The sequence below is a fragment of the Macaca nemestrina genome, chromosome 4 (assembly GCF_043159975.1).
Source record: "Macaca nemestrina isolate mMacNem1 chromosome 4, mMacNem.hap1, whole genome shotgun sequence".
Taxonomy (NCBI): domain Eukaryota; kingdom Metazoa; phylum Chordata; class Mammalia; order Primates; family Cercopithecidae; genus Macaca; species Macaca nemestrina.
The window spans coordinates 9,469,144-9,495,201 of NC_092128.1; the positions used below are offsets into that span (position 1 = coordinate 9,469,144).

The window sequence follows — 26,058 nt, forward strand, 5'->3', positions numbered from 1 at the left end:
AATAGCCCAAACCTCCAGACCCAGGACCTCTGGCAGCAGAAGTGTCCCTGGGGCGGGGTAAGGGGAGCCGGGCCTCCCGGGCCGAGGGGGCCGCCCTGCCCGGAAGCCCGTGCTCGCCCGCGGGCGCGGCCAGGCGGGTCCCACGAGGGGGACCCTTTCGGTAACCGAATTCTCGGGCTGGGCCGCGGGGCCAGTGCAGTGACTCCCCCCGCGCTCCGCAGTCCGGCCGGGGTCGCGGGGTCGGCCAGGGTCGCTAGGTCCTCCCGTCGGGCCCCGCGGGCGGGGCTGGGCGGGGCGGGGCGGGGCGGGGCCGCGGGCAGGCGGGCGCCGCGCCTGCCGTTCGCCTCTCGGGCTGCAGGTGGGGCTGTGCGGCCGCGCTGCCTCCAGGAAGCCTCACGGGCCTTCGTCGGCCGGGCCGCGGCGCCGGCTCCCAGGATGCAGTGTGGACCGGCCGGGCGCTGACGGAGGCGGCGCGACTGCGGGCAGCGCGGCGCGGCGCAGGGGCAGCCAGCGAGGAGCGGCGACAGAGGCAAGGCCAGGCAGGCGCCGCCTGCGGAGAGCACCGGGCGGCCGGGCCTGCGTGGTGCCGCGCGGCGGCGGCGACGACTTCCTCCGGGCCCGGGCGGGACAGCGCAGGGCCATGGCCGAGGCGGTCGCGGCTCCGGTAAGGGCGACCCGCGCGCGCACGGACTCGCGGCCTGGGGCCCCGGGCGGCCCGGGCCCGGCACACGGCGCCGCAGGCCTTGGGGAGGGGTTCCGGGGTCCGGACCGGACCACTGGGCCTGGGGCTCCCGCGAATGGGGCGCGGGGTCCGCCGGGGCCTACTGCGCCCGTCGGCCGGGTCCCCACTATGAGCGGAGCCCGAGCGCTGGCGGAACGGTTGTCCCCGCGCCGGGGCCGCCGCACGCCAAGTTCTTTGGGCCCTCCGGGGCTTCCTGCCCCCGCCCCAGCCGCTGTCCCCTCCTTCTGGGTGCCCCCCCCCCCCACCCGCGGCTCCTTTCTCTGCCTGGCGCTCGGCCTGTAGGTCCCTTTCCATCTCCCCCGCAGCGGCCTGGTGGCACCTGGGAGGTGTCCGGCTTCGAATCCGCATACACCAACACCCACTACGTGCGCAGCTCCCCGGGGTCGGCTCGGAAGGGAATATAGAGCCAGGCACTTGAACAAGCCCTGTTGAGGCGTTAGTCTGTCCTCACAGCAAGCCTGTCGGGTGGGTACTGGTGTTAATCTCTGTCATACAAAAGAAAAACCCGGGGCCTAGAGAAGTTAACTTGCCCAGGATTACCCAGCTGCAAAGTGTGAAAAAAGACACACAGTGGCTCCGTGTATTCAAGGACCAAGCAGACAGGTACGTAGGCAATAATCGTGCAAAACAGAAAGGGGTGAGTGCTGGCGCCCAGGTGGAAGCTTGCGGTGGGCTCCCGGGGAAGGAGTGTCAGGGGGCCGCCTGGTACCGCTGTCCACCCCTCCTGGCCTGATGCTCTGTGCCTCTGTGATTTGACCCGGATTTTAGGGAAGGCTAGGATTTCAGGCCCAGCTAGACCCGTGGTGCTTTCAGGGAGGGAGGAGTGTCTGGGCAAAGGCGCAGAGAGACGGGACAGTGCAGGGCGTGTTGAGGAACAGAAAAGAGTCCATGAGCCTGGAGAAGATGGTTTTGGTTTGAGGCAGTGGGAAAGGAGTCTGCAGAGAGAGACTAGGAAGGGGCCTGCATGGCTGGACTTCATCCTGCGGGTGGGCAGTGGGTGAGGGATCCAGCTCCTCTTACCATCAGCTCCTCTCAAGCAAAGAGTTTCGGCTCCCGTGGCAGGAGTCTAAGGACAGCCCCACATATTCCAGCCACCAGACAGTAAGAATCTGGGCTGGAGTGAGCAGCGCACAGTCACCACCTCCCACCACATAATGTGAGGGCCTTACACAGCGCTTCCTGGCCCCATCAGAATTGTAAGAAAACCGTGCACCTTGTTGTCCATCTGTAAAAGACTAATATTTTCTTAATAAAGTAGTTTATGCAGAGGTCCCTTTCATGCCACACAAAGACCGTAATAATGCACGTGGAGGATGGGGAGGATTTCAGTGGATGGGGAGCTGGTGACCAGTTGAAAGGAAGCTTCTGGAGTAAACTCTTGGCTTTGGGATCACGTGACAGGGATTGATCTGAGAAAGGAGAGGTGAGGGAAGGAACAGTGGCCTTAGGTGGAGGGTGGACTCAAGCCCAGAACCAAGCCAGCCCACCCAGGTGCTGCGGGACCACCTACTACTTGAGAGCAAGACTCCCACCCACACTGGGGTTTTCGCCTAGAAACAGTTCAGCTTGTCCAGAACCTCCCAGCCTTGAAGACCCTTTAGAGTCCTACCTTGTTTGCGTCCTGCTTCCCTCCAAATAGTCTCTTCAGCACTGTCCTAGGCAAGTTTTTTTCTGCCTCTGCTCAAACTCTCCTTTTGTCTCTGTTTTTTGAGGTGTCCATCCACGTTCTAGTTCTCAGTGACTTTCTCTAAGTGAATCCACACTGGTTTCTAGTAGCCACTTTTTCATTTTGGAAATAGTCACCGACCTTTGTTGAGGAATTATTTTGCAGAATGTTGTAAGGAGGCGTTGATCCTCGTTGATCTCAGGTCCCGATACCGGGAGCGCCTCTCTGCCCTGTAGGTCCCACATTCAGATGTAGGTGTCTCAAACAGTCCAGCTCCCTACCCAAGGCAAAATGTGCCCATTCTTCCTTTTCCCAGCTGTCGGTCACTGATACACCATGTGCACATTTCCAATGACAGGGAAGCCCCTCATCTCTAATTAAGATGGTTGCTGCCCATATACAAGTCTAACTTTGTGGCATATGTCCATTTTCCTCACCAGGCTGCAGGGTATGTCACTGTTCCTGGTACAGCTACAAAAATGTCGGAGGCCATCGTTTTTACCTTGAGCGGGTGGGACTTGGGAAAGAGAAAGAATCTTGTATGGCTCATGCAGTGTCAAAAAACTCTGGACTGATGGAGATTTGATGTCATGGGGATTTTAGCTTGTGGGGGAGGGGCAGATGGGAAGGTGACAAAATGAGACTGTCCTGGGGGAAGAGGAACTGGCCATTATATTTTTATGTTTATTAAAAGAGGACATGAGATGCTTTAAAAAAAAAAAAAAGAAAGAAAGAAAGAAATTGAGCAATACTTTTGTTTGTGCCGTTTCAGTGAACCAGCTGTTTTTTTTGCTGGGTCATCATCAGTAGACAGTTCCTGTGTAATCATGAGGGGAGGTGCAGGCTGAGCTCTAGTAAATCTGCAGTTTACCATTTCTCCACTAAAATGCCCAGCAATGCTAAGTCACTGTTTACACAGCAAAATTGCACTGGGTACCTGCCATGTGTCAAGGACTGTGGTATGAAAAGATGCAATACCATGTTCAGGGAGCCCACAGTATAGGCGTGGGTAGGAAATTACTGTGTAGGGTGGTAAGCACCGTGAGAAGGGTCTGCATTGTGCTGCAGAGGCCTGGAGTAAAGGCACCCACCCAGACATAGACCTAACATACCCAAACAGGTGATTGCCAGCCTGAGATCTGGCATGTGGTACAGGATAGCCCCACTTGTCCACACATATTAGTGAGAGAGGGGCTCAGTGAAGTCAGTGGGTGGAATGAATGATGCCAGTTTCTCTTTTGTTTCTCAAAGATTTCTCCGTGGACGATGGCAGCCACGATTCAGGCCATGGAGAGGAAGATTGAATCGCAGGCTGCTCGCCTGCTTTCCCTAGAAGGTCGAACTGGGATGGCTGAGAAGAAGCTGGCCGATTGTGAGAAGACAGCTGTGGAGTTCGGGAACCAGCTAGAGGGCAAGTGGGCCGTGCTAGGGACCCTGCTGCAGGAGTACGGGCTGCTGCAGAGGCGGCTGGAGAACGTGGAGAACCTGCTGCGCAACAGGAACTTCTGGATCCTGCGGCTGCCCCCGGGCAGCAAGGGGGAGTCCCCCAAGGTACCCCTGGGATTCCTTGGGGTTGGGGAGATCAAGTGGCCAAACCCGTGAGCGTGTGGGTGAGCGAGTGTGACACTTGTGGTTCTAGGTGCCCGTGACGTTTGATGATGTGGCCGTGTATTTCTCCGAGCAGGAGTGGGGCAAGCTGGAGGACTGGCAGAAGGAGCTCTACAAGCATGTGATGAGGGGCAACTACGAGACACTGGTCTCCCTGGGTAAGACCTGACACTCATTTCTCTGTTAAATAGGATTTTGCAAGTCCTCAAACTTCTCCTTCCACATAGTTGTTTTCATGACAGTGATATGTAAATCACCAAAAACACTGTTGACTTTGCAAGTTGTTATCTTTTGTGAAAGATGAGCCCTGGGTGATGGAGTTAAAAGCTCCCTTCTCCTTGTGTTGAGTTTCCCAAAATGCCAGGCTGGGAAAGGCGGTGGCTTCTCTCCTACGCAGGCCCAGGGTGTAGACCTTTCTGTTCTTGCTGACTTGGAGCAGGAAGGCCCCTTCTGCTCTCAGATCCAGTATGTAATTGACTCACATTAGAGAAAGACTCTTTCTTTCAGTCTTCTCCTACAAACATGCATGGCCCTTATGGCAACTTGCCTCGAGGTCAGTGGAGAACATGGGCAGACGGTGCTGCTTGCGGCAGACATTGTCTTCACGCCTCAGAACGTTGCTTCCCTCAGCCTGTGGGGCTACTGCTGCTCTCCTTGTTTGATCCTGCCCAGGAAGGGCCCAGACTGTTTCTTCCTGGGCTGATTTCCTCTTCCCGATGGTTTCTGTGTGACCCTGGAGCCGAGGGCAGCGAGGCCTATTAGAGAGGACAGGAGCAGGTGCAGATGTGAGGTTATGTTTCGTCAGCACAAGTGCACTGCTGTGTAACATGAGTGCTCTGCAGCAGTTTCTTCACCCCAGCACTGTTGACATTTTGGGACCAGGTGATTCTGTGTGTTGGGGGCCATCCTCTGTATTGTAGGATGTTCAGCAGCAGCCCTGGCTTCTACCTTCCAGATGTCAATCACCTTTCCCCCAGCCCTGGGCACGACAACCAGAATTGTCTCCAGACTTTGCCAAATGTCCCCTGGGGAGCAAAATTGCCTGCAGTTGGAAGCTCCTGCTCTGTGACAATCAAGAGATTTCGTTTCTAGACCATTGTTGGTTTTCCGGGCTGACTGTTCCCAGCTCTGACTGGAACGTGGCAAAAACTAACCTTCTGTCTTTCCTCAGACTACGCCATCTCCAAGCCCGAGGTCCTCTCCCAGATTGAACAAGGGAAGGAGCCCTGCCACTGGCGCCGCCCTGGCCCCAAGATTCCAGATGTTCCTGTGGACCCGAGTCCAGGTAAGTGCTGGGAGAAGGCCAGGGAGGCCTCAGGTGATGTGCGGGAAACAGAGATGGGAAGGCCAGAAAGGGTGTGATCTTTCCAGAGAGAGCTGAGGAGAAACAGGAAACTTACAGGTTTTATGTCTGAGTTTTTTATAGTTGAATTTTAATCTCTAACTTATTCAGCTAATGCTCCAGAAATGAACACTTTCTATCAGGGAAACAGGTGGCAAACCTAATCTTTTAGGAAGAGACAAAGGCAGGGAACAGAATGAGGGGAGGGAGAGGAGGACACCGAGAGGGAAGGCAGGAGCATAGTTGACCCTTGAACAACGCAGGGGCCAGGGGCAACAGCCCCCGGTCCCACGCAGCCAAAAATCTACGTATAACTTTTGACTCTCCAAAAAGTTTGCTGATAGTCTCCTATTGACCAGAAGCCTTATTGATAATACAAACAGTCAATAACACATATTCTGTATGTTCTATGTGTTACATAGCGTATACTTACAATAAGCTAGGGAAAAGAAAATGTTTCTAGGAAGATCATAAGGAAAAGAAAATAGGCTGGGCGTGGTGGCTCACACCTGTGATCCCAGCACTTTAGGAGGCCAAGGCAGGCAAATCACGAGGTGAGGAGATCGAGACCATCCTGGCTAACACGGTGAAACCCCATCTCTACTAAATATACAAAAAATTAGCTGGGTATGGTGGCGGGCGCCTATAATCCCAGCTGCTCGGGAGGCTGAGGCAGAAAGAGTGGCGTGAACACAGGAGGCGGAGCTTGCAGTGAGCCGAGATTGTGCCACTGCACTCCAGCCTGGGCAACAGAGCAAGACTCTGTCTTAAAAAAATATATATATATTTACTACTCATTAAGTGGAAGTGAGTCATCATAAAGGTCATCCTCATCATCTTCAGATTGAGTAGACTGAAGGAAGAGGAGGGGTTGGTCTTGCTGTCTCAGGCGTGGCAGAGGCAGAAGAAAATCCATTTAGAAGTGGGCCTGCATAGTTCAAACCCATGTTGTTCAAGGTCAGCTGTATATTGACAACAAAATTAATTCAAAGCTTTGCAAAGAGTCAGCCTTGCCTCCAAGAACCAACCTTAATTTAAACCCATAGCAGTTGTAGAACATACACCCATTGGTCAGCCTTATGGTTCGGTATGATTAGAAGCACACATTTATTTAAGGTGAATCTGGTTACCAGATATCAGTGTCTCAGATTTCCCTGGAGCCAGTCAGCACCTTTGAAAGTTAAGGGAAGGACAGGTGGACACAGGAGAAAAACCAAATTCCTAAAGTGAAGACCTGCTGGGTCATTTGACCACGGAGACCACATCTCTGCAAGGCTCGACCCCTGATTCCTCCAGAAGACCCGCCCTTGACTGTCCCACCTGCCTTGGTTTTCGCTTTCGCCTGACACTTAAAAAGGTGGTGTTCCGCAGAGGCCCTCCTGTGCTCCACTTGTGTGAAATTAAACGCCTCCCCCATGTTCATCATCTCATCTCAGTCAGATTTGCACTTTCCTAAGGGTAGAAGCATATTCCGAGCTGGGCGCTTTGCTAGTCGTCATCAGGACATTGACAGTTTAGTTCTACAGATGTATTTTGAGAATTTTCTAGGTGTCAAGGACAGTGCTGAATGCTAGAGGACAGAAAGACGGCTGAGAACACATACTATTGGGCTGGAAAAGAGGGTTACGACCCATGCACGTCCAGCTTCCTAGCCTGGGTGGGAGGTTCTGGGTAGGTGGGTTTCGTTGTATTTACACCGTGTGTGGAGGCTTCGTTCACTTCCACAGCATCATTAAACGAGAATAAAGAGGGGCCTCGAAATATGCTGGTTACTGGTAAGACCCTGTAACACTCTCTAGCTGCATCGTATGATATTCAGCAGCTCTACCTGAATGGTGGCCTCTACCCACCATTAGACAAGATGAGTAGACACAAACTCCACTGTCCACCTTGAGCCTGTTGGCAGGGATTCTGTGTGGCCTTTATCTCTCTCCCCTTTGTCTGAGAAGCCAGGACTCCCAGCTCATCCCTTGCCACATTTGGCCTTGCCCATCCCTTGTGAGACCTCACCTCCCCTTCTCACCTCCTGTACATCCCCCCACTGAGCCTTGTGGGACTCAGGGCTCAGCAGACCCACCAGCTCCTGAGTGCTCCCTGCTCGGACTGAGCTCCAGGGGACTGCAGCCCTCTGAGTGCTTGTCATCCTCTTCCCTGCCTCCCTCTAAGCCCAGGCCCACCGGGGACAGGGTCCTGACCCCTCAGATTGTGCCTCTGCCAGCCTCAATCCCTCTCTAGAGACCCTGCCTTTGGGTCTCAGGCCTCGTCTTTTTGCTGCTTCTGCAGACCTTCCCTCTTTTCTTGTCACTCTTCCTGCCCTCAGTCTTGGCCATGGCAGCCTCCATGCGGATGGTCCTGTGCCCCCTCCTCCCATCCCACAGCCATCTGTGACTGTGATGACAATGACTGCACCACACCCACCATCTCCATCTCCAGCACACCACTCCCCAGCCGCCTCCTGCCGTCCCTTCAATTCCCTGTCTGGTGTCCTGATTCCAGCAATTTCCAGTCCTTCAAGACCTGCAAGCCACCAACCCTGCTGCCTTTTCACTGCCCTAGTTCATCCTCATTTCCCTCCATGCCCACCACTGTGGTTCCCCATTGCACACAGCCTCAGCGCTCTTACCCCTGTTTTGGTCATTGTATCCACCTGTGAAATCCACTGGTGTTCTGCACCTGCAGCCAAACAGCTGCGCCTGACTGCAGAGAACCAGGTAAGCTGGCTGCTGGTGTCACATGACATTCACGACCAGCGACTTCAGTGGGTGCTCTGCAACACAGTCACACTGTGTCTCCTTAGCCCAGGGGCCAGCAAACTGTGGCTGAGGGCCAAACCTAGCTCATCTGTTTGTGTATGGTGCACAACTGAGAATAGTTTTATATTTTAACCCTTTTTTTTAAATTAAAGAGAAACACACCACTCGCACAGCCCTCCCCACGCCATCTGCCTGCACCTGTGCCCCCTTCTCTGCCTTCACTCCTGTGACTGCTAAACTGTCAGCCCTCCAGCCAAAGCCCTCCTTCAATCTGGCGCCAGATCCCACCTCATGCCACCTTCTCAAGGGCAACACAAGCAATCCTGCCTTGACCTCTACCCCTGCAGCCCCTGCCCGCTTCTCTGCTTCCCTTTGTGGCACAGCCCCTTGGGGACATGTGCGCTTGCTGTCTCCTGCCCCTTCCCTCCCACTCTGTTACCTCTTCCACCAAAACCTCTCCAACCTTGGTTATCAGGGCCCTCCATGGTGCTGAAAGGTCTGTCTTCTTACTTGGCCTTGTCCCCTCTGCTCTGCCACCTAGGTCCATTATCTCCTGCTGAGGTTGTCACCATCCCCTTTCCTCCTGCTCTGATCCCCCAGAGTCTCGTCTCAGCCCAGCAGAGTGATCCCTTTTAGACCCAAGTCGGACCCAAGTCCTGGCTTTCCATCTGACCTGCACCGTCAGCTCACCTCCTCCACTTTTCTCTCACTCTGCCCAGCTGCACCATCCACGTTGCTGTCCCCTCTGCCCTGTGCCAGGGCCTTCGCAGTGCCCTCTACTGGGAGTGCTCTTTAGGCAGGTCCCACCTGCAGGCCTTTCCTGTCATCGGTACTGCAACCCCTCCCCACCCAGGACTCCAGGCCTCCTTTCCTGCTTTGGGTCTTCCGTGTCACACAGCGTCACGTCATATATATGTTTCCTATTTATACATTCATCATATGTCAGGTCTCCATTAGAATGTCAATTTCAAAAGTAGAAAAATTTGTATCTGTTTAATCATTCTAGGACCCTAGAATATTGCCTAGTACAGAGTAGGAATTCAGTAACTATTTGCTGAATGTATGCTGTTTCAAAATTTAAAACGTGTGTGTGTGTGGTGTGTGTGTGTGAAATAATGTATTTCCGATACCATTTAAATCCCTTTTTAGGTCCCCCAGGCCTCCCTAGGGCAACCCTTTGTCCTGAATTTTCTGTGTTTATTCTTCCTATCCACATTTTGAAACGTCTGCTGTGTACTTTGGTAGCTGTAAACAATATATAGTATGGTTTTTTTGTGTTCTGAAAAATTACATAGATGTTGTTATATTTATCACTCATTTATTCTGTATTTCAGACGTATCCATGTTGATACATGTAGATCAAGTTCATTCCTTTTAACAGATGGTTAATATTCCAGAAGCAAGTATATTGTAATTTATTTTCCATTCGTCCACTGATTGGCACTTAAACTTTTTCTGATTGTTCACTCACAAGCAATACTCTAGTGAGCGTTCTTGCGCCTGTTTCTTTGTGCCCCTGTGGGGATGCTACTCCAGGAAACAGATCCAGCAGTGGCCTTACCACGTCGTAGGCTTGATTTCACCTTTTCCGCTACTGTATCGCCCTCCCCAGGGTACCCAGTGCCAACAGGTGCTCCTAGAACTTGCTTCCTAACATCTTTGCCCAGTTTCCATAATTACATTTTTGCCAACCTGATGGGGGTGAGATGGCCTCTCGTTTCAACTTGTATTTTCCCTACTGTTAGTGAGTATGTGCACCCTTTTTATATGATTATTTGGCTGCTTCTCCAGTGAATTGTCTTCTCTTTTTCTGTTGAGATAGTCTTCATTTTCTTATTGATTCAGGGCTTCTTTGTATGTGTTCTAGATACGAATCCTTTGTCTATTATTTGCATTACAAACATTTTCTCCGTGTCGGTGGTAGGTCTTTTAATGTTATAGTTCTTGTATGCAAGTTTTCACTGTTGAAAGAGTCAAACATGTCAGTCTTTTCCTTTATGATCTGTGCTTTTTCTGTAGTAAGAGATCCTTGCTTACCTCACTCAAGGTCAGAAAGATATTCTCTCTTTTTTTATAAATTTTTAAAAGTTTTGCTTTTCAAATTTAAGTTTTTAATTTATCTAGAATTAAAATGTACGTAGCTTGCAAGGAAGGGTTTCAGTTTTTCCTCCGACAACGATGGTCTGATTTTCCAGCAAAGTTTGCTGAATGTGTTAGCTTTTCTCCACTGATTTGTGATGCGATTCTGTCCTGAGCCAGTTTCTGCATGTGCACAAGGCTGTTTCTGGGTGCTTTCTTCTGTGTCATTGGTCTCTTTGTCGGTCTCTGCACCAACACCTTGCTCTTTTAGCTTCATAATAAACCTTGATATCTAGTAGACTAATCCTTCTCTACTTGTTGTTCAAAAAGTTGTCTTGGCTATTCTTGGATCTTTGTTCTTTCATACGAATTTTGGGATCTGTATGTCAAGTTCCTAAGAAAATCCTGTTGGAAATTTGATTGGAATTGCATTTACTTTACAGTCTAATTTCTGGAGAATTGCTCTCATGACAACATTAGCCTTTCTCATCACTGGAAGACTCATTTATTGAAGGCTTCCTTCTATGTGCTTGAATAAGATTTTACAGTTTTCTCCTGATAGTTGTTTTTCATTATAAATGGGATTTTTACAGTTTATTACATGTATTAATAGTTATTGCAGGTGTACAGGTATGCTGTTGACTTTTATTTTAAAAAAATCTTGCTCTCATGTCTAATGGTTTGTTTCTTTATATTCTCTTGGATTTTTTATGTAGATTATTATATCCTCTACAAATCATACAAAGATTGTGTCTGCTTTTTAACTTTTTATAACTTTATTTTTCTTCTTTAGCAGTTTGACTAGGACATTGTTGAATAGCAGCAGTGATAGTGGCATCCTGTCTGTGGACAAGATATATTTCTAGAGTTTCAGCCTTAAGTATGATTTTTGCCTTTGGCTTTTGAAAATACTGTTAAAGACATTTCTTTCTAACCAGGCTACCCAAAAGTTTTTATTGCAAACAAGTGTTATATTGTATCAGATGCTTTCCTTTTTAAAAATATTGTGTTTTCTTTCTTTAAAAACAGTGGTCTCCAACCTTTTTGGCACCAGGGACCAGTTTCATGGAAGACAATTTTTCCACCGATGGGGGACCAGGAGGATGGTTTGGGGATGAAACTGTTCCATCTCATAAGAAGGGAGTGTGACCCAGACCCCTCGCATGCACAGTTCACAATAGGGTTTGCGCTGCTGTGAGACTAATGCCACCACTGATCTGACAGGAGGCATAGCTCAGTCGGTAATGCCAGCAATGGAGAGTGGCTGTAAATACAGATGAAGCTTCACTTACTCGTCTTCCACCCACCCCCTGCTGTGCAGTCCAGGTTCCCCGGGGCATGGGGACCCCTGTTTTACAACATTGTTACTGTGTATTATATATAACAACAAACAAAATACATACAGAACAAAATTCATGTGACGTTTAGAGATGAGTAGTAAACCCGTATTCCCAACACCCAGCATGAGAGAGAGACCACAGCTTGAACCTCCTGGACCCCCGTCCTTCCCTGATCACACCCCTTCCTTCCTTTTATAATGTACATAAACTGAAAATTCAGAAATAGAGTCCCTTGCCTTTCTTTACATTTTTATTCCCTCAGTATGTATCCTAAGTAATACATTTGGTTTTACCTGCTTTTGAACTTTTTATAAATGGAATCATACCACATATGTTCTTCCTTAACCTGGTTTTCTCATTTGCTGTTATGTTTTTGAGAGCCATCCATGTTAATGAGCTGTGGCTCATTCATTTTCATGATTTTCAGCACTTAACAGTTTTGTATTTTATGACCATAACACAATGTATTTTTTCCTTCTACTGTTGGTGGGTGTTCGTGTTGGTTTTTTTTTTTTTTTTTTTTAGCTGTTTTTGCTGTTGTGAACATTCTTATGCATATGTGAAAGTTTCTCTAGGTGTAGATCCAGGAGTGGAACTGCTGGGCCATAGGAAAGAAGAGACATGTGTTCAAACTTTTCCAGGTGATGTCAGGTGGGGATACCGGCTGGTATTCCCAGGAGGGCCTGGGGGTTCCAATCACACCTTATCCTCACCAGCCTGGGAAATGCTGTTTTTATTTCTGCCCATTTGGTGTGAGGGAAATGGTTTAAAATTTATGGTTTAAAACTTGGATTTTCCTAATTAATGAGATTGAACATTACATCCTCTATTTGTGAGCTATTTGTCCTTCCTCTTCTGTGAAATGTGTGTTTATGTCTTCTCTGCATTTTTTTAAGTTGTTTTTTGTTAATAGAGTCTTGCTCTGTTGCTCAGGCTAGAGTGCAGTGGTGCAATCTTGGCTCACTACAACCTCCGCCTCCTGGGTTCACGTAATTCTCCTGCCTCAGCCTCCCAAGTAGCTGGGAATACAGGTGGGCATCACCACGCCCAGCTAGTTGTTATATTTTTAGTAGAGACAGTGTTTCACCATGTTGGCCAGACTGGTCTTGAACTCCTGACCTTAAGTGATCTCTGCCTGCCTCGGCCTCCCAAAGTGCTGCGATTACAGGCAGGAACCACTGTGCCTGGCCTGTAAGTGTTCTCTACGTATTCTAAATATTAATCTTTTTGTCAACTATGTGTGTTGCTGTTATCTTTTCCGTTTGTGGTATATTTTAAAGAACAGATGCTTTTCATTTTAAAGTTCTCAGATTTACTAGTCTTTCCTTTATGGTTTATCCTTTTTGTGCCTTAAACAATTAAGAAATGTTTACGTTCTTCAATGCTGTAGCGCACCAGTGCACCTTCTCGTATTTCCTACTAAAGGTTTTCAGAGTTCATCTTTCATGTTCAAGTTCTTCATCCTTCAGAAATGGACTTTTGTGGTGCTCTGAGGTGGAGACCCTGCTGCTTTTTCACTACACTTTGGCTCTTCTTTCCCTTTGCTCTTTCAGATAAACCCTCAAATTGCCTTATCAAGTTCCATGAAAAATTCCAGTTGGGGTTATGGTTGCAATTGCATTCCATCTATTAACATTTTGGAGAGAATTGACACTTTTACTATATTCAGTCATGTTATCTGTGAATGTCCTAAGTCACTCCATTTGGTTTGTCTATAATGTCGCAGTGAAGTTTTATATTTATATTAAGGTCTTGGACATATTTTATTAGATATATTCCTAGGTTCTTTTAAAAAAAAAATCACTTTTGTTGGTGGTATCTTTTTTCCAAATTGCATTTTCTGTTTGTTGCTGTTGGGGACTTGAGGGCAGAGAATACTCCTCTCTAAATGCTTTTTCTCCCATCACAAGAGCTCATTCCAATGTCTCTGCCCTTTATGCAGAATTATGCCGTGAATTATCAGTAATAAAAATAGCTTAGCCTCACCTGTCTTCCTTTTTGTTTTGTTTCTGTGTTTGTTAAGACCCTTGATAAGGAAGAAAAATTGTAATTGATAGGCTTTCTCAAAAACCTCACAGTATTAATATATAAAAATATAGTTGTCTTTCATTTATTTAACGATCTAGGAACCCTACTAAAATTTTCATTAATGCTAATAACCTTTCTATTAATTGTCTAATCATTCTCAGATTTTCTGAAAAGTTAATCATATCTATGAGTAATAATTTCTTTTTAAATATTTACGGGTTTTTTTTCTTGTTTTATTGTGTTGACTGAGAACTCCCAGAAAATCCTTAAATAGAAATGATGATACCAGGTATCCTATTGGTTCATGATTTTAAAGAGAACACTTTTTAACTTTTCACATTGAGTATAATATTTGCTAAAGATTTTGTTTACAAATATCCTTTATCTGGCTAAAGAAGTTTCCTTTGTCTGTGGTTGGCTAGGTGTTTCTAACAGTAATGACTTGAATTTTATATAATTTCTTTTGGTATCCATTGAGATGATTATGCGTTTTTTTTCTCCTTAACTTGCTAGTAAGGCAAATTATGTTACTTTCTAATGTTGAACCAACCTTGCAGTCTTGGAATAAACCTAACTTTGTCATGATCCTTTATGTACATTGCTGTATGCTAATTATTTTGTTTAGAAGTTTTGAATCTTTGTTCATGGAAAAGATGGGCTTGTAATTTTCTTTTCTCAGACCATCTTTGTCTGGTTTTGGTATTAAAAATATGAGCTATGATGTATTCATTCTGTTTTTAAATTTCAGAGAGTTTTTGTAATGTTGGAATTATCTATTCCTTGAATGTTTAGTAGAAAACACCAGTGGGGCCACCTGAGCCCGAAGTTTTCTTGGTGGGGAAGATTTTTTACTACCGATTTAATTTATTTTAGTTATAGGACTATTCGGGTTTTCTATTTCTTCTTTAGTTTTGGCAGGTTGAAATTTTTCTAGGAATTTGTCAGTTTCCCCAGAGTTTTCAAATTACTTGGAATAACATAATATCCTCTATATCTTTTAAATCTCTGCTACATTTATCATTATGTTCCCTTTTTCATTCTTCCAATTGGTTATTGGTGCTGTCTCTCCCATTCTCTTGATAATCTGGCTAGAGGTGAATTGGTTTAATAGTCTCTTCAAAGAACCAACTTTGACTAACTATATTCTATCTTTGTCTTCTCTTTTATTAGTTTATGATACTCTTATATGTATTATCTCCTTCTACGTTTGAAAAGGTTCTTAAATGTTATTTATTTTCTAATGTCTTGCATTGACTGTTTAACCCATTAATTTTTGACCCGCATTATTATTATTATTATTATTTTTACACGATGTCTCGCTAAGTCTCCAGGCTTACAGTGGCGCGATCTTGGGTCACTGCAATCTCCACTTCCCGGGTTCGAGCCATTCTCCTACCTCAGCCTCCTGAGGAGCTGGGACTACAGGCACAAGCCACCACACCCAGCTAATTTTTGTATTTTTAGTAGAGACGAGGTTTCACCATGTTGGCCAGGATGGTCTCAATCTCCTGACCTCGTGATCTGCCACAGCCTCCCAAAGTGCTGGGATTATAGGCTTGAGCCACTGCTCCCAGCCCCCGTGTTTTCTTTTTTAATATAAACATACAAGGCTATAACATTTCCTCTGAGTACCATTGTAGCTATAGCCCATACATTTTGATAGACAATATTTTCATTAATATTGGGTTCCAGATATCTTCTAATTTTCATTGCGATTTTTTTCTTAGACTCAGATTATTTAGAAAGCAATATATTTAAAATTTTTAGTATGTATGGGAGTTATTGATTTCAAACTTAATTATGTTGTAGCTAGAAAATGCAGTGTGTAAAATACTAGTTGTTTAAATTTTGCTGAAGTCTGTTTCATGACCTAGAAAGTGTTCATTTTTCCTTAATGCTCTGTGTAGCTTAAAAAGCTTGTGTTTTCTGTGTTTGGAATCTATTTCGGTCCCTTTGATCAGGTTTACTGGTAGAGTTGGTCAAATTTTATGTAACCTTTAGTTAGCTAGATTTATCAATTACAGAGAGATACATCAAAATCCCCCACTGCAAAAATGGATTTGCTCATTTCTCCCTAGAGTTTTATCAGTTTTGCTTTATTATTTTGAAGCTATATTATAAGCTTAAAAAATTAGAGTTATTGGGTAGGCGCGCTTTGGGAGGCTGAGACGGGTGGATCACCTGAGGTCAGGAGTTTGAGGCCAGCCTGGCCAACATGGTGAAACCCCGTCTCTACTAAAGATACAAAAAATAGCCAGGCATGGTGGCACACATCTGTAATCCCAGCTACTCGGGAAGCTGAGGCAGGAGAATCGCTTTAACCTGGGAAGTAGAGGTTGTAGTGAGCCGAGATTGCACCATTACACTCCAGCCAGTGTGACAGGAAGACTCCATCTCAAAAAAAAAAAAAAACTTGAGAATTATTTTATCTTCCTGGTTAGTTTACTATTATGGAGTAATGCTTTTTATTTCTATGAATATTTTTACTTTTAATGTTTATTTCATGTGATATGGTATAGATAAATCATTTCTTTACATTGTTCTGGCTTAGTACATCTTTCATTCTTTTACATTGCTTTCTGTGTCCTTCTGTTTAGGTATGTCTCTTGAAAACAGCAGATAGCTGGGGGATTTGTTTGGTTTTAGTCTGATAATCTTTACCTTTACCTGTTAAATATTCAAACAGTAACCACTATCCACATGAGCACTTGAAATGTGCTGTAAGGATAAAATACCACATTTCAAAAACCATGTACAAAAACAAGCCATGTGTACAAAACATGCATGTATAAAATAATATAAATCATTTTATATTGATTTTGAAATAACATTTTCAATATATTGGGCTAAATAAAATATACTGTTAAAATGTATTTCACCTGTTCTTACTTTTTTAACATGACTACCAGAATACTTAAAATTAGATATGTGGTTCACATTATTTTTTCTTCTTAGCTCTGGTCTAGACCATTTACATTGATTATGGTTATTAGTTTATTTGGATTATTTTCTACCATCTTAAACTGTGCTGTTAATCTTTAGTTCTGCCTTTTCTGTATTTTTCCTGCCCCTCCTTTGGGAATTATTCATTTAGGTTTTTTCCTTTTCAAACTTTTGTTATTTTTAATTAATTTGACAGTTAATGTATTCTATTTCTATTGTTATAGAGGAGTCTTTAGAAATTTTTTCTTCCTTTAAAAGTTATTTTTTGTGGGTCTGATGGTAATGAATCCTCACTTTGTGTGTGTATATGAGTTTATATATATTTATATGTGTGAAAATATCTTTATTCCATCCCTATACAGTGAGTCCTCTGTATTTTATGTGTTCCAAATTTGTGGATTCAAGTAACTGCACATTTGAAATATTCAGGAAAAAAGGTGTCTACTAAACATATACAGACTTTTTTCTTGTCATTATTCTCTGAACAATACAGAGTAACAACTATCTACATAGCATTTATGCCGTATTAGGTATTATAAGTAATCTAGAGGTGATTTAAAGTATACAGGAGGATGTGTGTGGGTTATATGCAAATACTACACCAGTTTATATAAGAGATTTGAGCACTGTGGATTTTGGTATCCATGGTGTGCCCTAGAACCAATCCCCCACTGACACCAAGGGACAACTGTAGTGGAAAGACATAATTTTAGCTTGAGTGTTATTTTCTCTTAGCTTTTGAAGATAATTTGCCCCTTTTTTCTGGCTTTTGTTGTTGCTATTGAGAATCTGCCATCAGTCTAATCAGGATTCCTTTGTGGATGATCTGCATTTTTTCTTTCTCTGCTTTTAGGTCTCTGTCTTGGGTGATCTGCAGTTTTACTACAATGTGTCTAGATGTGGGTTTATTTTCTTTTATCCTGCTGTAATCACTAAAATGTTTCACCGATTTGGGAAAATGTGTTATCTTCCCTCTTTGAATTTTGCCTTGCCCCCTTTCTCTCTAACCTTTTATTCTGGAGCTTTTTCATATTATCCTTTATAACTTCGAACCCCTCTTTATATTTTCAGCTCAGTCTCTATGTTGAGGTTGAAATTTCTTTTTTTTTTTTTTTTTTTTTTGAGACGGAGTCTCGCTCTGTCGCTCAGGCTGGAGTGCAGTGGCCAGATCTCAGCTCACTGCAAGCTCCGCCTCCCGGGTTCACGCCATTCTCCTGCCTCAGCCTCCCGAGTAGCTGGGACTACAGGTGTCCGCCACCTCGCCCGGCTAGTTTTTTGTATTTTTTAGTAGAGACGGGGGTTTCACCATATTAGACAGGATGGTCTCGATCTCCTGACCTCGTGATCCACCCGTCTTGGCCTCCCAAAGTGCTGGGATTACAGGCTTGAGCCACCGCGCCTGGCCTTTTTTTTTTTTTTTTTTTGAGATGGAGTCTTGCTCTGTTGCCCAGGCTGCAGTGCAGTGGTGCGACTCGGCTCACTGCAACCTCCACCTCCCGGGTTCACTCCATTCTCCTGCCTCAGCCTCCCGAGTAGGCTGGGATACAGGCACCCGCCACCACATCTGGCTAATTTTTTGTATTTTTAGTAGAGACGGAGTTTCACCATGTTAGCCTCGATCTCCTGACCTGGTGATCCGCCCTCCTTGGCCTCCCATAGTGCTGGGATTACAGGTGTGAGCCACCGTGCCTGGCCAAGGTTGGAATAATTTGTTCTATCTTCTAGTTAGTTCACTATTCACCAGTCATTTCCATTCTGTTGTTTAACCTACACATTGGATTTTAAAATTTTGTTATTGGCCAGGCACAGTAGCTCACGCCTGTAATCGTAGCATTTGGGGAGGCCGAGGCTGGCAGATTGCCAGAGCTCAGGAGTTCGAGACCAGCCTGCAACACAGTGAAACTCCATCTCTACTAAAATACAAAAAAACTAGCCGGGCCCGGAGGCGTGCACTTGCACTCCCAGCACTACCGGGGAGGCTGAGGTAGGAGAATTGCTTGAACCTGGGAGACAGAGGTTGCAGTGAACCAAGATTGTGCCACTGCACTTCAGCCTGGGCAACAGCGCGAGACTCCATCTCAAAAAACAAAAATTCAGTTATTTTTGTTACCACTCTAAAGTTACATTTGATTCTTTTTCAAAATTTGGTCAGTTTTGATAGTCTTGTTTTTTTTTGTTGTTGTTGTTGTTTTGTTTTGTTTTGTTTTTTTGAGACGGAGTCTCGCTCTGTCGCCCAGGCTGGAGTGCAGTGGCGTGATCTCGGCTCACTGCAAGCTCCGCCTCCTGGGTTTACGCCATTCTCCTGCCTCAGCCTCCTGAGTAGCTGGGACTACAGGCGCCCGCCACCGCGCCCGGCTAATTTTTTGTATTTTTAGTAGAGACGGGGTTTCACCGTGGTCTCGATCTCCTGACCTTGTGATCCGCCCGCCTCGGCCTCCCAAAGTGCTGGGATTACAGGCGTGAGCCACCGCGCCCGGCCGATAGTCTTGTTTCCTCATACTTTCACTCCCCTTTTTTACTTCTGTAAATAATCTCATTGATTATTTGAAAGCTGTGTTTAAAATGCTTTCCTCCTGAGAATGTGTATGTGTTCCTTGGCTGGTCATCTGATGCCAGTGCAGACTTAAGACCACTTCAAGTTACAGTCTTGACCTGGAAGTTTTTGGACCACAGTGGCCCTCCTGAGTAGCTGGGACCACAGGGGATGCCACCATGCCTGGCTAACTTTTTTTAAAAAACTTTTTTTTTTCCCCTCTGTGGAGACAGGGTCTTCTATGTTGCCTAGGCTGGCTTTTTTTGTTTGTTTATTTGAGACAGGGTCTCACCCTGTCACCCAGCCTGAAGTGTAGTGGCGCAAACATGGCTCACTGCAGCCTCAAACTCCTGGGCTCAAGAGCTCCTCCCACCTCAGCCTCCCAGAGTGCTGAGATTACAGACATGAGCCACTGTACCCAGCCTACTCAGCAATTTTAGATATTCCGCATTGGGAGGAATTTCTGTTTCTTTGCACATCTAGCCAGCCATATGTCAAAAATAGAAGAGCTAAATGTTGTTTTTACATCTGTTGAGATGATTATTGTTTTTGCTATTAATCTTAACTTTGTTCATTATATTTTCTAGTATTATCCTTGAGCTCTCAGAATAAACCCAATGTGTTCATAATATATTATGTCTTTTTCTTTTTTGAAAATATATTGCTGGGTTTGATTTGTAATTCTTTCATTTAGAATCTTTGCATATCTGTTCATATATGAGATTATTTTTTAAATTTGTTCATATACAACCCCTCTAGTTTGTGCAACAAAAATTGTCTTAGCCTCATAAAGTGAGTTGACAGATGTTTTCTCTCAACATTTGAAGATATTCCATGATCTTCTGATATCCTAGTTGCTGAAGAAAATCTACTCTTAGTCTGAATGTTGTTATTGTCTCTTGGGTACCTTTTAAGATTTTTCTCTTTGTCTTTCCTATGGTTCCATTTCACATGAATGTTGTCTAGGTTTGTTTGTTTTATTACCTACTTGGGAATTGGTCTGTTCTTCAAACTGTGGACTTACCCAATGCCGTCAGTTTTGGAAATTTCTCAACCATTATTTCTTTACCTATTGCCATTACTCATTTCTCCATTCTCTTCTTCTGGGATTTCTACCAGCATGTGTTGGAATTTCTCATTCTATCCTCCATGTCTCTTAACTTTTTCGTATTTGTCATTCTTTATCTCTCAATGTTGTACTCTGGATTATTTCCCTGGATCTCTCTCCCAAGTCATTAATATTCTCTCTAGCTGTGTTCAGTCTGTTGTTGTTGAGCCAGAGCCATCCATTTGAGTTTTTCATTTCCATAACTGCCTCTGTCATTTGTAGAATGTTGAGTTCTTTTTCAAATCTACCTTTTTCAAAATAATTTACAGTTCTTGCCTTAAAGATTCTGTTCTTTATCTCTTTGATGATCTTAGACATACTTAGGTTACTGTATCATTCAGCCTCTCCTTTTTTTCTGTAGTTCTTGGGAGTGAACTCTGCCATGACTATCATGGCCATTTGGCACCTCTTCTGTTTTGTAAGTTTTAGTTTTTCTTCTGGTTTTAGTTTTCCCTGAGGAGCCCCCTGTGGACTGCATTGTGTGGGTGCCCCTCGGAGGCAGATCTGCATTTGCCCATGCTGGGGCCTCCTAAGTTGCCATGGCTGTCAGCCAGTTTTTCTGTGAATTTCTCAGTTTATGGTGTCTGCCCATGTGGGTAGTGTGAATTCTGTGTGGACATGGGATTCCAAGTTTTTATGGGTTTCTTTCCCACACATAGCCCTGGACAAGTAGGCTGCTTCCTGGTGGCTCCCACAGGCAGATGGAGTTTTCCTAGTCCCCATCTCACAGACAGGCCACAGCCTATGGCTCCTGGCTTCAGGCAGGTGGCTCGGCCACACTCCCAGCCTCACATGGACATGAAAGCCCAGCCCCTAAGGCCTGTATCCTATTCCAATAACTCTAGGTCTCTTGCCTTCCACTGTAACTCTTGATTGGACTTTGTGTGTTCTCTGTCATTCTTACCTCTGGGATCTTTTCTTTTGCACTCACTTAAATATATGAGGGGGGTAAGGTTTTGGGGGGGACTTGGGGTTCACTTTTGTCCAGGATTTCTGTGTTTCAAGTGAGGGCAGGCCATTCCCAGGGCAACTCAGTCTCCCCCTGGACTGGCAGCCTAGCCCTGAGAATGTGCTTGTGTATTCTTCCCCTCCCCCACCTCACCCTTTCCTGTCCTACCTGCATTCCCAATACCATGTGACCTCAGGCTCTGCCCTAGGCCCCCATCCTGTTTGCTGCTGCCTGCCTTCCCACCAGGCTCTTTTGCTGTTGGACCCTTGAAGGCCCCTGTGTCTACCTCTCCAGCTAGGTGCGTGTCCGCCCCAGACCTCTTGGGGCCGTGATGCTGTATCCTCACACTCACTCCCCTTCCTAGGCTCGGGGCCCCCAGTTCCTGCCCCAGACCTCTTGATGCAGATCAAGCAAGAGGGTGAGCTCCAGCTCCAGGAGCAGCAGGCCCTGGGCGTGGAGGCATGGGCAGCCGGGCAGCCAGATATCGGGGAGGAGCCCTGGGGCCTCAGCCAGTTGGATTCCGGCGCAGCAGACATCTCCACGGACGCCACCTCTGGTAAGTGGCTGAGACAGGGACATAAGGAATGAGTTTCAGGGATCACAGGAGGGACAGGGGAGGGCTCATGGCAGCATGGGGGAGCTGTGGGCCCTCAACACTTCCGACCTGACAACTTTAGAAATTTTCCCATTTTAAGGTGGGACTGTACTGAAGGACTTGTCTCGAGCCTCTCTCAGGTCGCAGATGCTGTTCCTGGGCATCTCTCTGGCCCTGTTCCAGTGGCCCCTCCATAACCGTGCAGCCGCTCCTCTTGCCCCATCTTTGGGCATTGAAGTCACTGGCTGCCTCTATTCAAGACGGGCCCGTGTGAAACACAGCGATGATGTCTGAGCTTCCCAGTGCCTCAGAGTGGGGGACAAAAGAACCGGGATCACTCAGAAAAGCCCCCAGTGGGGAGGACCTCAGAGCTTAGCCTGCTCTCCTCCCCAGCAGTCTTCTGTCCTCCCCATCCCTCCCCTAACCCACAGGCTCTGTTCTCCCCTTATCACAGGTGTCCATTCCAACTTTTCCACCACCATCCCACCTACCTCCTGGCAGGCGGATCTCCCTCCCCACCATCCCTCTTCAGCATGCTCGGACGGGACCCTGAAGCTCAACACAGCAGCCTCCACAGAAGGTACGGGTGGCAACAGGAGGAAGGGAAGGGCCATGCTTGCCTGTGGGGAGTACCTCCATCCAGGCGTCTCATTTTCATTGGTGAACTGCTCTGACCTTCCAGCCAATAGACATTAGGGTGTCTGCACTCTTATGACCCTTTGCACATTCTGTTCTTTATCTCCTTCCCAAATCATAGGCGTCCGCAGCCCTTCTTGAGGACATCCATGTTTCAGTCTGTTGCTTTTTCATATGGTGTTAAGTGGTGTATTCTAATAAGCTGATCGATTGAAGGATATACCTCCTCCCCAGGCTTAAGCAACTGTGGCTTCTCTCTGGCATGGAAGAAAACAAAACTGAACTGAAACCACTTCTTAGATATTGGTACTACCAAAGACAGGTGTCTGAAAGCCGATTTCAGAAGAACTGCCACCAAATTTATCTGTTAGCTTTCTGTTTACTTCTGTTGTAAAGCCCAGTCACCTGTTACTTTAATAACGTCATATTTTAGCACCCAGAACACGTGCTAATAGCCAAGATCCCTGATGTGAAACCTCAGAATGTGAAGTTCAAGTACACTTACATAAAATCAAACACATTCAGTAATATTTTTATCATTAGCTAGTGGGTCCATTTATTGAATGCTGCTGCATGTCAAATAGCTCACTAAGGCACTTTCAGACATGTCATCTGGTTTAATCCTCACACCTGTGAAGTGGGCATTCACAGATGAGCTGTGGGTTAGGAACTGCCTGCAGCCCACAGCTGCTGTGTGGCGGGGCTGTCTGAACCTCCATTCCCTGCACTGCGGTGGGGCACAGTACCTGCAGCAGTCCGAATTCCTTTCTGAGGATCAATTCATGCTTCGCCTTAACAACCACACTGAAAAATGGAACCTGGGGAGCAGATATGCTGGTGGCTTTTCCTGTGGTGAAGGTGCCAGAACACTGGTGTCCTCCGGTGGGAGGCCGCCTCACAACCACCAGGCTGCTCTGCTGAGCTGCCCTCTGGGCTCAGCCACGAGGGCCTTGGTGGAGTTCGTGTGGCCAAGCAGCTGCTGAGCAGTGATGGTGGCAGATCGTGGCTCGCTCAGCAGGTGAGGGACAGGTCAGTATCTGTCTTTTTGTCTTTCTCAGCAGATGTAAAAATTGTAATAAAAACAGAAGTCCAGGAAGAGGAGGTGGTGGCCACACCTGTACATCCTACTGACCTAGAGGCTCACGGGACCCTGTTTGGACCAGGCCAAGCCACGCGGTTTTTCCCTAGTCCTGCCCAGGAAGGAGCCTGGGAAAGCCAGGGCAGCTCCTTCCCCAGCCAGGACCCTGTGCTGGGGCTGCGAGAGCCCGCCCGGCCTGAGAGGGACATGAGTGAGCTCAGCCCTGCTGTGGCCCAGGAGGACACCCCTCCTGGGGACTGGCTCTTCGGGGGGGTCCGGTGGGGCTGGAATTTCCGGTGTAAACCGCCAGTGGGCCTGAACCCGAGGACGGGGCCGGAGGGGCTTCCTTACTCCTCAGATAACGGAGAGGCCGTCTTGGACCCCAGCCAGGCCCCGAGGCCCTTCAACGAACCCTGTAAATACCCTGGCCGGACCAAAGGCTTTGGCCACAAGCCAGGGCTGAAGAAGCACCCCGCGGCGCCCCCCGGGGGCCGGCCCTTCACCTGTGCCACGTGTGGGAAGAGCTTCCAGCTGCAGGTCAGCCTGAGCGCGCACCAGCGCAGCTGCGGGGTGCCCGACGGGTCGGCCCCTGGCACTGGCAGTGGCGGCGGCGGCGGCGGCGGGGGCGGCGGCAGCGGTGGGGGCAGCGCACGGGATGGCAGCGCCCTGCGGTGTGGGGAGTGCGGCCGCTGCTTCACGCGCCCTGCGCACCTCATCCGCCACCGCATGCTGCACACGGGCGAGCGTCCCTTCCCCTGCACCGAGTGTGAGAAGCGCTTCACCGAACGCTCCAAGCTCATCGACCACTACCGAACGCACACGGGCGTGCGGCCCTTCACCTGCACGGTCTGCGGCAAGAGCTTCATCCGCAAGGACCACCTCCGCAAGCACCAGCGCAACCATGCGGCGGGCGCCAAGACCCCGGCCCGAGGCCAGCCACTCCCGACGCCGCCCGCACCACCCGACCCGTTCAAGAGCCCCGCCTCCAAAGGACCTTTGGCCTCCACAGACCTTGTGACCGACTGGACTTGTGGCCTCAGCGTCCTAGGACCCACCGATGGCGGGGACATGTGAGCACCACCAGCCCCGTGACCCCGGCTGGCCGCACGTGTAAAAAGCCCCGTGTGCAGGCAGCAGGGCGGCGTGGAAGCTTCAGGCAGACGCGGGACGGGGAGAACCCAAATGTCCAAGTTGCTGAACTGATGATCACTGGAGAAGGAGAAACTATCCACCAGGACAGCGGCCACCTCGAAACCAAGTAGAATTCTCTGTGAAGATGGGAGCGCTGTAGAATTTTAAGTAATTTAATTGGAAACCTGTTTTTTTTTTTTTTTTTTTTTTTTTAATTCTTGAGGAAAAAGCTGGAAAATAGTAATAGGGCCATTTGAATTTTGTAGGTACTTTTGGTTTTCAGGGCTTGCATTTCTGTCACTATGTCACTGAGTCTGATAGTGTGTTGGAAGGTTAGCAATTGGGGACCCCTGGCCCACTGACTCCTGGGGATGGGGTCTCGTGGGCGCCCCTGCTCTGCCCAGGTGGGCTGAGTGAGCCCAGAGCACCAAGCCCTTGGGCAGTGAGGGCCATTGGGTCCCTTGGAGCACACCTCAGCGCAGCAGGAAGGACCCCTCCAGGAATAGCGGTTGCATTTCCCAGCTTGCCTCTCCTGAAAAGGTCCCCCAAAAGTGCTGGCCCCAATTTTCTCTATTTCAGGCCATCTGCAGTACCTGTCCCAAGGGCACCTGGTGGTGTCTCCTAGTGTGTGACTCCTCGGCCTCATAAGGACGAGTTGTCAGAAATCACAGCATTAGGTCTGGAGAGATGGAGAAGCTGAAACTGGGGAGCTGCACCACCCCAGGAGCAAAGCCTGGCCGCCCACCCCCACCTAGGGCTGCCTCCCACTCCGTGAGATGCTTCTGTCTCCTGTTCACTTTGTATGGTGGTTTCTCATTTTCAAAATGCATCTCATTTGATCATTACTGTGACCTTGGGAAGCAGCAGGACAGGGATTTCTTTTTAGAGGTGCAAACCGCTCAGAGGGGACACACCTCGGCCTCTCACTGTGAGTACACATGGTGTGCCATGAGTGGGGAAGAGCCACAGGCGAGACGTCTCATCCTACTGGAACATCATTGTGGGAAAGCAGAGATTTCCAGGTTTTCCCTCTTAAAATATTTGTCCCACACCGACAAGAGTCCAGTCACCAGGCCTCGAAGGAACTTCTGCTTGTAGCAGCCACCTCCCCTGTGCCCTAGTCTCCTTAGCATGTGCACTCTCAGACCTGTTGGGGGCACTTGGAGGGCCCAGCTCATGAGACTGGGTATGGGGGCCAAGTGGCTTGTTCATTCCAGCATCTAACATCATAAAGGTGGGCCCAGATTTCTTAATTTGACCACAGTGCTGTTCCTACCACACAAATATCCATTCCTGTTTTGTTGAAGCAGCCACTGGTCCTCTTGTCTCCCCTGCAGAGGGAGGGACCTGGCAGCGCCCATTCATTCAGCCCCCTCATGCATACTTTTATTAGGCAGTAGACTAGTTAAGAAAATTGTTTCTATGTACTGTATATTTTGTACCTGTTTACACTTCTAATATTGATATAACATATTTTGAAAAATAAGAGAAAACATCCTGTTAAAATAAAACCTAACCAGCACCAAG

At 47.4% G+C, this 26,058-nt stretch overlaps 1 protein-coding gene across 5 annotated transcripts; it reads left to right on the plus strand.

The window, feature by feature from the left end:
- LOC105474862 (zinc finger protein 746) lies at positions 1–26,058 on the plus strand. 5 transcript variants are annotated; one of them, XM_011729691.3, is made up of 7 exons: positions 1–664; positions 3,660–3,959; positions 4,048–4,174; positions 5,188–5,301; positions 21,456–21,647; positions 22,141–22,266; positions 23,381–26,058. In XM_011729691.3, exons 1-7 carry the CDS (start codon positions 641–643, stop codon positions 24,472–24,474), a joined length of 1,977 nt encoding a protein of 658 aa, XP_011727993.2. In that variant the 5' UTR covers positions 1–640; the 3' UTR covers positions 24,475–26,058. The 5 variants fall into 5 exon arrangements, with proteins under 5 accessions (XP_011727993.2, XP_011727996.2, XP_011727997.2 ...); XM_011729694.3 differs by having other exon boundaries at positions 4,093–4,174; XM_011729695.3 differs by having other exon boundaries at positions 4,093–4,174; positions 23,384–26,058.

Coding starts and splice junctions, on each gene's coding strand:
- LOC105474862 (XM_011729691.3), top strand. CDS start 641: ATGGCCGAGGCGGTCGCGGCTCCG. Junction 3,960..4,047: donor GCAAGGGGGAGTCCCCCAAG/GTACCCCTGGGA, acceptor TTGTGGTTCTAG/GTGCCCGTGACGTTTGATGA. Junction 5,302..21,455: donor TCCTGTGGACCCGAGTCCAG/GTAAGTGCTGGG, acceptor TCCCCTTCCTAG/GCTCGGGGCCCCCAGTTCCT.